The sequence below is a fragment of the Lactuca sativa genome, chromosome 5 (assembly GCF_002870075.4).
Source record: "Lactuca sativa cultivar Salinas chromosome 5, Lsat_Salinas_v11, whole genome shotgun sequence".
NCBI lineage: Eukaryota > Viridiplantae > Streptophyta > Magnoliopsida > Asterales > Asteraceae > Lactuca > Lactuca sativa.
This window is the reverse complement of record NC_056627.2, coordinates 339926543-339939055: the sequence shown is the minus strand read 5'-3', so window position 1 is coordinate 339939055 and position 12513 is coordinate 339926543. Positions and strand designations below refer to the sequence as shown.

Here is a 12513-nt window from a genome sequence, read left to right as displayed (position 1 = left end):
ACTCCATTTCACAAACTCTTCCAGAAACACCCCTCCTATACTCACCTTCGTGTTTTCGGATGTCTTTGTTACCCCCATCTCAACAACACTAGCAAACTCCAACCCCGATCCACTCCATGCATCTTCCTTGGTTATCCTTCCAATCATAAAGGATATCGATGTCTCGATCTTCATACCAAAGAAATCATCATTTCCCGGCATGTTGTTTTTGATGAATCAGTCTTTCCTTTCGGCTCAATGACCCCTCATCAGTCTCCCAATTATGATTTCCTTAATATTGAAGATCAATGGAACTGTTTTAACGATCCAACCATTCCCTCTCAACCTTCCCTTCATCATCCCGACCCAAGCACAACCACCGTCGATACCGCCACCCAATACCTTGAAAGTGACATCGACTCCACTCCCTCCTTGTCTGCTTCGACGTCTTCTCCTTCTCCTTCCACTCAACCCCTTCTCACCCAAAATAACCCCCACCACACTCTCAACCCTTTATTCCCACCTCCACTCGCACTCATCATATGCAAACCCGTGCTCGTCATGGAATCTTCAAGCCCATTGATAAATTAAACCTTCATACCCAGCCCTCCCAATCTCCTCTTCCCAAAAACTACTCTCAAGCATTTCAAGACCCAAACTGGCACAATGCTATGACTGAAGAATTTAATGCACTTATTTCTAATGGGACTTGGGTACTTGTGCCACGGCCCCCACTGCAAATGTTGTTAACTGTATTTGGCTTTTTAAGAAGAAACATAATGCAGATGGATCTCTTGCTCGGTATAAGGCACGACTGGTTGCAATCAAGGAGTTGGCATTGATTGTGATGAAACTTTCAGCCCGGTTGTGAAACCGGCTACCATCCGGACTGTCCTTAGTTTGGCTATTTCACACCACCGGTCGGTTCACCAGTTGGGTGTGAAAAATGCATTTCTACATGGTCACTTATAGGAGACCGTTTACATGCATCAGCCCCCCGGCTTTCGTGATCGATCTTTTCCGGATCATGTTTGCTTACTTCAGAAGTCCATATATGGACTCAAGCAAGCACCGCGAGCGTGGTATCATTGGTTTGCTCAATTCATTACAGGGTTCGACTTTACTAACAGCAAATCTGATTCCTTTTTGTTCATCTACAGACAGGGCGCTCAGACTGCGTATTTATTACTTTATGTTGATGATATCATTTTGACTGCATCATCTTCCATTCTCTTACATAAGGTCATCACCACTCTTCGTTCAGAGTTTGCCATGACTGACCTAGGCACCCTGAACTATTTTCTAGGTATTGCTGTTACTAGAGACAAACATGGTATGTTCTTATCACAGCAGAAGTATGCCAACGAGATCCTTGAGTGGGCTAAGATGCTCAATTGCAAACCAGGTCGCACTCCCGCCGACACATCAGCTAAATTTGATGGCAAAGTTCCTCCTGTCACTGATCCGACTCTCTACAGGAGCCTTGCAGGAGCTCTTCAGTACCTTACATTCACGAGACCTGACATCACTTATGCAGTTCAACAAGTTTATCTTTACATGCATGATCCTCGAGAGCCTCACTTCTCCGCTCTCAAGCGCATTTTGAGATACATTCGAGGTACTCTTGATCATGATTTACAACTATATGTATCTCCGTCTCATGGTCTTATTGCCTATTCTGATGCCGATTGGGTTGGTTGCCCCACCACACGTCGCTCCACTTCCGGCTACTGTGTTTTTATGGGTCAAAACCTCCTCTCTTGGTCGTCCAAGAGACAAGGTACCATTTCAAGATCCAGTGCTGAAGTTGAGTATCGGTGAGTTGCAAATGTTGTTGCTGAGACCTGTTGGTTGTGTACCTTGCTTCGCGAGCTTCACTACCTACCTCCTTCTGCTACACTTGTGTATTATGATAACGTCAGTGCCGTTTATTTGTCCACCAATTCGGTTCAGCATCAAAACATATAGAGATAGATATTCACTTTGTGCTATTCACTTTGTGCGAGATAAAGTCGCTATGGGTCAGATTCGAGTTCTTCATGTCCCGTCTTCGTCTCAATATGTTGATATCTTCACCAAAGGACTTCCTTCCACATTGTTCCTTGACTTTAGATCCAGTCTGAACGTCCGTTCAAGACATTATGTTCTGACTGTGGGGGGATGTTAGCTGTATATTTATTTGTGCTCTGTAATGGATCTTTGTATTTTTGGTATTTGTGTGGCCCTTTTATATTTTTCCCACAATCATAGATGTTTCCATATGTTGTATTATATATTGGTGGAATGCATTTTGTATCGACAGGGAAAAAACTCTCGTTAACATACAAGCTTTACATTTTTAATCACTAATATTAAAAGCCGGAATTAATCCATTTTGACGTTTGTTTTATTCTTCTAAATTGACATAACTTAAACGTGCATGTTATAGCATAAAGTTATCTATTTTATAAAGATGTAGCATACGAAGATGACACAAAAACGTATTTATCATCACAAGACAAACGTATTAACCACCTTTCAAAAAATATACTATTGCATATATCCAAAACCACTAAACATGCAAAATACAAACCAAATATACCAATCTGATTTTAACGTGTTTGAAACCATCAAAGTTTAAACAACTACCACTAACAAAATTATTGTGGAGATTATTAGATTAGGAACATCCAAAACATTGAAGAACTTTATTATTTTCCATGAGTAAATCGAATACTAACATCACAAACACCATATTTTGCTTAACTTGACTCATCAAACATCTTAATTGTGGATCCATCATCTACTGATGTCAATTTCTCGAACCATCTATGATATTTTTTAAAATAACTTGTTGTACTCGTGTCAATCCACCATGTAAAATCATCATGCACATAAAACGATCAAGTAATTAGTGGACTCTAATTTTGAATATAAATATTAAGGTTAACAAAACATGCCATATTTTTGGTGTATCGATTCTTTATCCATGTTGTTTCCATCATCACTATATCCAACACCATTATTATTGAGATTCACCAAGCAATCACGCTTAACGTGATCAATTTCCGACATATCCAACATGTGGACAACGACTTGTCCAACATCAAATTTCCTTTTATTTATCCATATCTATGAACACATAATGATTATTCACCCGTATGTGACTCTTGAGTTGTATTAGTGAGAACTCTTATTTTATACGTTTCAGGTATGTTTAAAATCCTTATAAAATGGTGGTAACTTGTCAACCACACTTGACACAACAGTACATTCATACATTTTCATCTTATGTGTAGTGAACTGAAAAAAATGCAAATGAGTTCGTTTTATTGTTGTAACACCCATATTTTTTTAATATATATAAATAACAGTCTAAAAAAAAAGTATTTCATAAACCAAATAAAACATTTTAATAAAAGAAGATGGTCTTAAAACATAAAAAAATCCTTAAAGTTGAATAACGAATTTCTTATAGAAAATTAACATAAATATCATACTAGTTTAAGACGAGCTCGATGCAGTGAGACTGATTCTTCTTATATTTACCCTTAACGTATCTGAAAATGTTAATATAAAATGGGTAAGTGAAATGCGTCATGACTCATGAACACACTACATCCATACATTTACCACGTATAACGAAACATACAATTCTCCTATTGCCTTTGGCGAGGACAAGACACTGTTACCGTATACCCAAAAATTATCACAACACAATCAAGATAGTCTTACATGCACTTATGGATGCTATTACGCCACACTAACAATAGTCTTACATCCACTACTAATGCTACAAGCTTACATAACCTTATATGGTCATAGATACCATATCATCCATGCAATCACATATTTTGGCCAATATGGCTTCCCAATTCATACCATTGGTCTTATTATTGATTTTGTAACATGACCGGTCCTTTTTACACCAATGGTCATTTATCTAGATGAAAATACAATATCACGACATACTTATTGTTTCGGTCATATTCACTATCGTGACATCAACATTTATATTACAATTGAGTTTGTAAATAATTACCATTTTATAAAAAACAACATTAGTCGAATAGTACTCGATAATAATTGTTTTTCTTTTAATCCAAATTCATGTTTTTAATTAGTAAATGTGTTTGAATTACAACTTTAAATCATGTTCGAACAAAACAACAAAAAAATGTATCTTTAAGACTATAAAAACAAAGGTAATATAGATAAATAATAATAAAATGATGTTAAATAATTTATTTATTGGTTTAACAAAATTAAAACGAAAAATAATTATATCAGTTATCTAATATTAAATAATAATAATAATAATAAACAACTAATGATTATAACTTACAAGTTATAAAAATAAAGTGACATGAAGTTTATTTAAGCAAATATGATGTATTTTTAACATCACCCAAAAATAATAAGGCCATTCATAATAGGGTATTTGGAAAACACGTGGTTAGTCTCTTTAGCGGGAGAATCAAAATATTTTTAAAATTTTAAAAAGTAGCAGGAAATCACACAAACCTCAAAACGGGTACATATCACGCGGATCGCTATCTAACAGATCAAGACCGTTGAATCATCCCCCCATCCAACGGTTGTTACAAAGCTATCGATCCCGAGTCACCTCCACCCACCTCTACAAAATGAAACCATGTCAAGACCTGTTCTTCATCGAATCCGCTCATTTCACACTGTTTATTCATCGCTAAAAGAAAAATGGAAGGCGCAGCAAAGTCAAAGAAGGGTGCCGGAGGAAGAAAGGCCGGTGGCCCAAGGAAGAAGGCGGTTACCCGCTCCGTCAAGGCCGGACTTCAGTTTCCCGTCGGTAGAATTGGGCGTTTTCTGAAGAAAGGACGTTATGCGCAGCGTGTTGGAAGCGGTGCTCCGGTTTACCTCGCCGCTGTTCTTGAATACCTTGCTGCTGAAGTAAGTTTTATTTTCTCATATCATTTCAATAAGCTCAACGTGGATATCGTAAATCGATGTTTACTGGCTTGATTTTGAATTAAACAAAGAGCATGGAACTTAGATCTGATTTCTGAAGTTCCTTTTTTCTTTATATTTATTCTAATTGATTCTAATTTATGGATTATTATTTCTAATCTGCTTGATTTTTATTGACTGTAGGTGCTAGAGTTAGCTGGAAATGCTTCTAGGGACAACAAGAAGACCAGAATTATTCCAAGGCATCTTCTGTTGGCCATTAGAAATGATGAAGAGCTTGGGAAATTATTGGGTGGAGTTACGATCGCTCATGGTGGTGTTCTTCCAAATATCAACCCAATTCTATTGCCAAAGAAGACCGCTGCTAAGGAGCCTTCAACTCCATCTAAAGCTGCTAAATCTCCAAAAAAAGCCAAGAAGGCTGAGTAAATTATGACGCTAGAATTTGTAGTTCTTTTTTGGTTTAAGATCATGTTACAAGTTTGTATGATGATGTTGATCAATATTTAATGAATGAAACGACTTGTTTCTTATAATTGTCGCGTCATGGATCTTCTTATTATTTGACTGTCTTTCAATTACGTTTAGTTGAGATTTAATGTAAGTGTGCAATTCATTATTATCTTACACATAATGTATCTCTTAAAAAATTGAGCGCAATAGTTCAATGTTTATTACTGTATCGTTGAAGATAGATCCAATATTTGCGTGTTCTCTTTTACCTAATCTGCCAATTACAATTGTTAGCATGTCAAACCGCTTCAATCGGAAAGACCTCTTCATATCTTATTTGGTTTCGAACAATATAAACTCTTTGATACATAAGGAACGTTTAAGGGTAACTAAAATGTTGTTATGTTTGTAGGTAGTTTTGGTCGATGGTGTTGTGTTCCAGCCTTCGCTACAGTAGCCACCTTTGCCGACAAAATGAGACCTTGGGTGGCGAAGTCTTCCAACCCTATGATGAACACAGTTAATGAAAACAACTACAATGGTGGCTGCCAAGACTATAAATAGAGGCTTCATTCTTCAGTTGTAAGCATCTCAAACACAGAGAAATAGATAGTATAACACTTAGAGTGAGAGTGTTAGTGAGAGAGTTGGTTTTTTGTAATAGTTGAGTGTGAGAGTTGCTCCTCCTATTATAATTCTATTTTAGTGTTTAATAGAAGAGTTTTCCAACCCCAACAACTGGTATCAGAGCCCCGTTTGATGTCCAGGGAATTTTTTACGAATTTCTCTGTTTTTTCGTCAATTTTTTTTTGTCTCAAAATCCATTTTTGAGTACACCGTTGGAAAAGGCCTGTTCCAAGGATTCTGAAAATATATTTTTCGTAATTTTTTTACCACGGGAAGACCTCCAAAACGTCGGTCGAAGTTTTGTCAAAGCGCCGGAAAATATCGCCGGAAAAACCAGCCGCCGGAAAGCCTCGCCGGAGAAGAAGGAGTGACGTCACAATTGACCAGAGTTTCAGATAGTTGCAGTTTAGCCCCTGAAGTTCCAGAAAACTGTACATAGGTCCCTCTGTTTCGGAAAATGCAGCAATTCGGTCCCTGTTGTTATGAAATTAATTGTTTTGATCCCTTGACTTCTGAAAAGTTTCAGGAAGGTCCCTGGTTTGCAGAAAAGTTTCAGATAGGCCTCTGTAAGTGTCGAAAATTACAATTTAGCCCCTATAGTTCTGAAAAGTTACAAATTAGCACATAACTTTTCAAGAAAGTATATTTTGAGCCCGAAAAATTCTACCCCACCATTTTTGACGCTTCCGAATCCAACCGAGAGCTCGGTTTTATCTAATTTTTCCTCGAAATATTTGTAAAATAAATTTGCAATTATTTTCAATGGAATCTACAAGTACGATTACGATGGTTCAACTTACGCCCACAAATTACAACATGTGGAAGCCAAGGATGGAAGATTTGCTTAATCTGAAAGATTTAGCAGAGCCTATAGAAAAGCAAGGTGTCAAACCTGACACGAAGACAGACGAAGTTTGGACGAGAATAAACAGGAAAACGGTGGCACAAATTCGACAGTGGATCAACCACAGTGTTTTTCATCATGTCTCTCAAGAGACAGACGCGTACAAACTTTGGGAGAAGCTCGAGAATATGTATCAGGCAAAGATGGCACGCAACAAGAGCTTGCTGATGAGGCACCTTGTAAACCACAAGTTACGAAGTGGTATGTCCATAACCGAGCATACAAGTCAGTTCCAGGATCTCGTAAACCAGCTCGGTGCTGCTGATTGGGTTCTTAAAGACGAGGAACAAACCATATTGCTCTTGAGTTCTCTACCAGATAATTGGGAGACGCTTGTTGTGACTCTCAGCAACTCTGCCCCCGGTGGCAAAGTGTCAATGGAGATGGTCACAGACGCCCTAATGAACGAGGAAGCCAGAAGGAAAGAAGCTGGTACAAACCAGTCTTTTGCCCTCGTTTCAGAAAATAAAGAAAGAGGCGGAGGAAGAACTGGAGGTAAAGGTCGAGGTCGAGGCAGAGGCAAACATAGTCAAAGTAGAGGAAGATCTCAAGATCGTGGGAAATCACGAGATCGAGGGAAATCGCGAGAGCGAGGTAAATCTTCAAATACATGGTTCGAAGGCTATTGCAATCACTGTAATTATTATGGCCACAAAAGTAGTGATTTCCGTAGGTTCTTACGAGAGCAGCCCGAGACAAGTCAGAATCCAAGCAGGGAGAATGGTGAAACCATGGTCACCATAACACAAGACGTTGCCCTTGTTACATACGAGGAGGAAGCATGCCTACATGTTGGAACTCATGATGATGAGTGGGTGATTGATAGCGCTGCATCATATCATTCGACTCCAAACCGGGATTTATTCACTACTTATAAACCCGGAGACCATGGTACCGTGAAGATGGGAAACACCAGTTTCTCAAGCATTGCTGGTATTGGTGATGTGCATTTAAAAACCAATGTTGGATATACATTGGTGTTGAAAGATGTTCGGCATGTCCCAGAGCTAAGAATGAATGTTATCTCAGTTGGAGCTCTTGACGTCCAAGGATATGATAATCAATTCAAAAATGGCACTTGGAAGTTGTTAAAAGGTGTTATGGTTGTTGCAAGGGGACAACTTGATGGTAATCTTTATAAAAGCCATGCAAAGCTGCTTCAACCATGTCTCAATGTTGTTAAAGAAGAGACATCACCAAACTTGTGGCATAGAAGACTAGGCCACATGAGCGAAAAGGGATTGACGGCTCTTGCAAAGAAGGAGTCCATTTCAATGGCAAAAGATGTTGCCTTAGATCCTTGTGAATACTACCTATTCGGGAAACAACACAGAGTTTCCTTTAGCTCCACAAGAAAGAACCGCTCTGAATTGCTGAGCCTTGTCCACTCCGACGTATGTGGACCCATTGAAGTAGAATCTCTTGGTGGAAGCCGGTATTTTGTGACATTTATTGATGATGCATCACGAAAATGGGCATACTGTTTGAGAACGAAGGATCAAGTATTGGACCGCTTCAAAGTTTTTCATGCAATGGTGGTAAGACAAACAGGCAAGAAGATAAAATGTCTCAGATCAGATAATGGAGGCGAGTACTATTCCCGTGAGTTCTCTAAATACTGCACGGAACATGGTATCAGACATGAAAAGACTGTCCCACGAACCCCACAACACAATGGTGTACCAGAACAGATGAATCGCATTATTGTTGAGAAAGTTTGATGCATGCTCAGCATGACTAAACTCCCAAAGCCATTTTTGGGTGAAGCTGTATTGACAACTTGCTATCTAATAAATAGGCCACCTTCCGCTCCATTAAATTTTGAAGTTCCGGAGAAGATATGGACGGGTAAAGACATATCATATTCTCATTTGAGAGTATTTGGGTGCAAAGCGTTTGAACATGTATCAAGTGAATTGCGGAAGAAGTTGGACCTCAAATCCACTCCATGCATCTTTATTGGATATGGAGATGAAGAGTTCGGGTACAGGCTATGGGACCCAGAACTAAAGAAGGTTATTCGAAGTAGAGATGTGGTTTTCTATGAAAACCAGTATTATGATTTCAAGGCACCGGTTAACAAGCAACAAAGATCCAAAGTTTCAGATATAATATCTGAAAATAAAGATGATGTTTCCACTAAAGAAGAGGATGAAGAAGTTGATGATGCAAATCAAGAAGGTGTTGAGCAGGGGGAACTTCCACCCCATGATACTTTAGATACATTTCCAGAAGTTACAAACGAAGGAACTCAAGTTAGATGATCCGAACGAGTTCGTGCTCCATCAAGAAGATATCCGACTTCAAACTACATCCTTCTTACTAGTGAGGGGGAGCCAGAAAGCTTTCAAGAAGCCCAATCTCATATTGACAAAGCAAATTGGCAGAAGGCCATGGAAGAAGAAATGAATTCTTTGCAGAAGAATCAAGCATATGAGTTGGTGAAACTCCCCAAAGGAAAGAAATCCTTGAAAAACAAGTGGGTTTTCAAGTTGAAGAAAGACGGCAAGGGAAATACTATGAAGTATAAGGCGAGACTCGTTGTCAAAGGTTTCCAACAAAAAGAAGGAATCGACTTTGATGAAATTTTTTCACCTGTTGTGAAAATGATGTATGTTCGAGTTGTACTCGGATTAGTTGCCAGTCTAGATCTTGAACTTGAGCAGATATATGTGAAAACGGCCTTTCTCCATGGTGATTTGGATGAAGAAATATACATGGAGCAACCTGATGGCTTTAAAGTCCCAAAGAAAGAGCACCTCGTCTGTAAATTAAAGAAGAGCCTTTATGGTCTTAAGCAAGCCCCAAGGCAGTGGTACAAGAAGTTTGATTCATTTATGATGAATCATGAGTACAAGAGAACTGTTGCAGACCATTGTGTCTATCTGAAGAAGTTTCCAGATGAGAAATTTATCATCCTTATGCTCTACGTGGATTATATGTTGATAGTGGGCCAAGATGCAACGATGATCAACAACTTGAAGAAGGATTGTCTAAGTTCTTTGATATGAAAGACTTAGGCCAAGCACAACAGATATTGGGCATGAAAATTATTCGTGATAGAAAATCAAGAAAATTGTTCTTATCACAGGAAGAGTATGTTGAATGTGTGATCAAAAGGTTCAACATAGAAAATGCCAAGCCCGTTGGTACGCCCTTGGCTAACCACTTCAAGTTGAGTAAGAAAAATTGTCCATCTTCTGAGAAAGAAAAAGAAGAGACGAAGGCAGTCCCCTATTCCTCAGTCGTAGGAAGTCTTATGTAATATCCCCGAGACGAAGGCAGTCCCCTATTCCTCAGTCGTAGGAAGTCTTATGTAATATCCCCCTCTGGCACGTATCAAAATACTGTCCGCTTTGGGCCAATCGACATGAGGACTTCCCAGGGGGTCACCCATCCTGGTACTACTCCCGGCCGAGCACGCTTAACTGCAGAGTTCTTATGGGATCTGCTGCCCTCACGGCTTTAAAACGCGTTGTGATAAGGAAGGTATCCACACCCCTTATAAGGAATGTTTAGTTCTCCTTCCCAGCCGACGTGGGATCAGATCTAACCCACTTTCACCCCCCATTATAGGGTTCGACGTCCCCGTCGAACACATCGACCCGTGCCCTGGCTCTGATACCATTTGTAATATCCCCCTCTGGCACGTATCACAATATTGTCCGCTTTGGGGTGATAAGGATGATTTAAGACGTCAATCCTAAATTAAGATCTAGATTCACCTTATTCGGTGTATAGATCAAGATGGCAAGAACCCGTAGCGGAAACGTAAACGCAAATGGGAACAGGAACCAACCCCCAGTGGTTCAGCAAATACCTGTTGTAGAAGAAGTTGCGCCTGAGCCAGTCACCATGGCTGGAGTTCAAGCCATGATTCGGGCTATGTTGGCTGAACAAAGGGAAGAAATGAGACAGATGTTGAATAGGGACGAACCTACTATGCCCATTGAGCAAACCGAACTGATTCCCGAGCAATCTGAGGAAGGGAACTATAGCCGCCAAGTGAGTCAAGTTGGGACTCAAGGTGAGCAAAGGGATGGCCCAGAAGGGAGAAACAACAAGGATGGGCGGATGTACAAGAACTTCTTGGGTGCGAAACCACCAAGCCTCTCAGGAAGCCCAAAGCCGGTTGAGATTATGGATTGGATCTCTGAGATGGAGATGGTGTTTGAGAGCTGCAGCTGTAATGAGAAACAGAAGACTGTCTTTGCAGTAAGACAGCTGAAAACTGGAGTCTTGAGCTGGTGGAAGCTATTAGCAGATACGATGCCACGAGGAGAAGCCTTACGGATGTCGTGGGAAGAGTTTTTGGAACAGTTGAAAATGCAGTACTGCTCGGAGGTAGATCTGATAGACCTAAACAACGAGTTTCAGAACCTGAAGAAAGGGAAGATGAGTGTTGATGAGTATGCCACCGCATTTACCGAGAGGATGAAGCTATTTCCCTACTTGGTGCCTACTGAACTCTCCAAGATTGATAGGTTTGCTAACGGACTGCCCACTGACTTTGGTCCAATGGTCAAAATGGCAACTACCTTAAAAGCAGCTATTAGGGCAGCTAAGAACGTAGAGGCCCACATAAGAGAAAAGGGTCTAGAAAAAGATAAGGCAGGAGAGAAGCGAAAGTTTGAGGGATCTTCGAGGTCGAACAAGGAAAGCAAATTCTCAAAACTCGGAGGAGCAGATGGAGGTGAAACAAGATGGTGTGATAAATGCAAGAAGAAGCATGGTGGGAAGTGCAACGAAGAAGTGACTTGTTACAAGTGTGGGAGGACGGGTCACTATTCCAAAGACTGCACACATAATGACAAAGTATGCTATGGATGTGGAGGCAAGGGGCTCATGTCCAGAGATTGCCCAAGGAAAAATAAAGCAGCAAGACCAGAAACGCCACCAAGGCCAAGGGCATTTCACATGATCCTCGACGAAGCAGAGAACCATGCGAGGAATCAAGAATGAGGACTTCTTACCCGAAGATCGGATTATGCAGTAGCCATAGTTTCGTATGATGTAGCCTAGTAGAAGCATGGTCTAGGGTGAACTTGAACACCTATGTAATCGTTTCAAGAATTAATATAAAACCTTCGTTTTGTTATCTGATGTGTTGAATGATTGTATGATTTGCTGCATGGTGACTTGGGAAACTGCGAGACAATACTTGGGACGAGTATGAGTAGGTGTGAATGGTAGTAGAGGCCTATACTACCGGAAGCACAGGACTCACACTTGGATCAGGGAAAGTCACAAGGTTACCAAGAAGCTAGTAATTGATTTCGTTTTATTCAAGTGTGTTGTTACCATCGTTTCGGTAATGACTAAGAAGATTGTTGATATTCCGACCCTAGTGGTCATATCGAATCGAGTCCGACTACGATGAGTATGTTGTGTGGCTCAGAGGACCAAGTTTGATGTAGCGTCCGACTTAAACCAAACGGTTGAAATCAAAGCGATCAATAGAAGTATCGCACTCGTTGTTAAAGGAGTTGGTGGCTAGAAATGCCTAATGTTAAAGTGTGATTATATCACATTAGAACATGAAGGAAGGCATAGTCTGTTTTAGAATTTAACTCTAAGAGACCTAAGTCTAAGTGTTGCAACATACGATGATAGGTCATTAGAAT

The 12513-nt window shown here is 40.0% G+C and overlaps 2 protein-coding genes across 2 annotated transcripts; both read left to right on the top strand.

The window, feature by feature from the left end:
- The first annotated feature begins 963 nt into the window (after positions 1–963).
- LOC111897046 (uncharacterized mitochondrial protein AtMg00810-like) lies at positions 964–1800 on the top strand. The gene has a single exon (XM_023893019.1). The coding sequence runs from the start codon at positions 964–966 to the stop codon at positions 1798–1800; it is 837 nt and encodes a 278-aa protein (XP_023748787.1).
- Positions 1801–4626: 2826 nt separating this feature from the next.
- Positions 4627–5441, top strand: LOC111897059 (histone H2A). Its single transcript, XM_023893032.2, has 2 exons — positions 4627–4887; positions 5089–5441. Exons 1-2 carry the CDS (start codon positions 4678–4680, stop codon positions 5332–5334), a joined length of 456 nt encoding a protein of 151 aa, XP_023748800.1. The 5' UTR covers positions 4627–4677; the 3' UTR covers positions 5335–5441.
- Positions 5442–12513: the final 7072 nt, after the last annotated feature.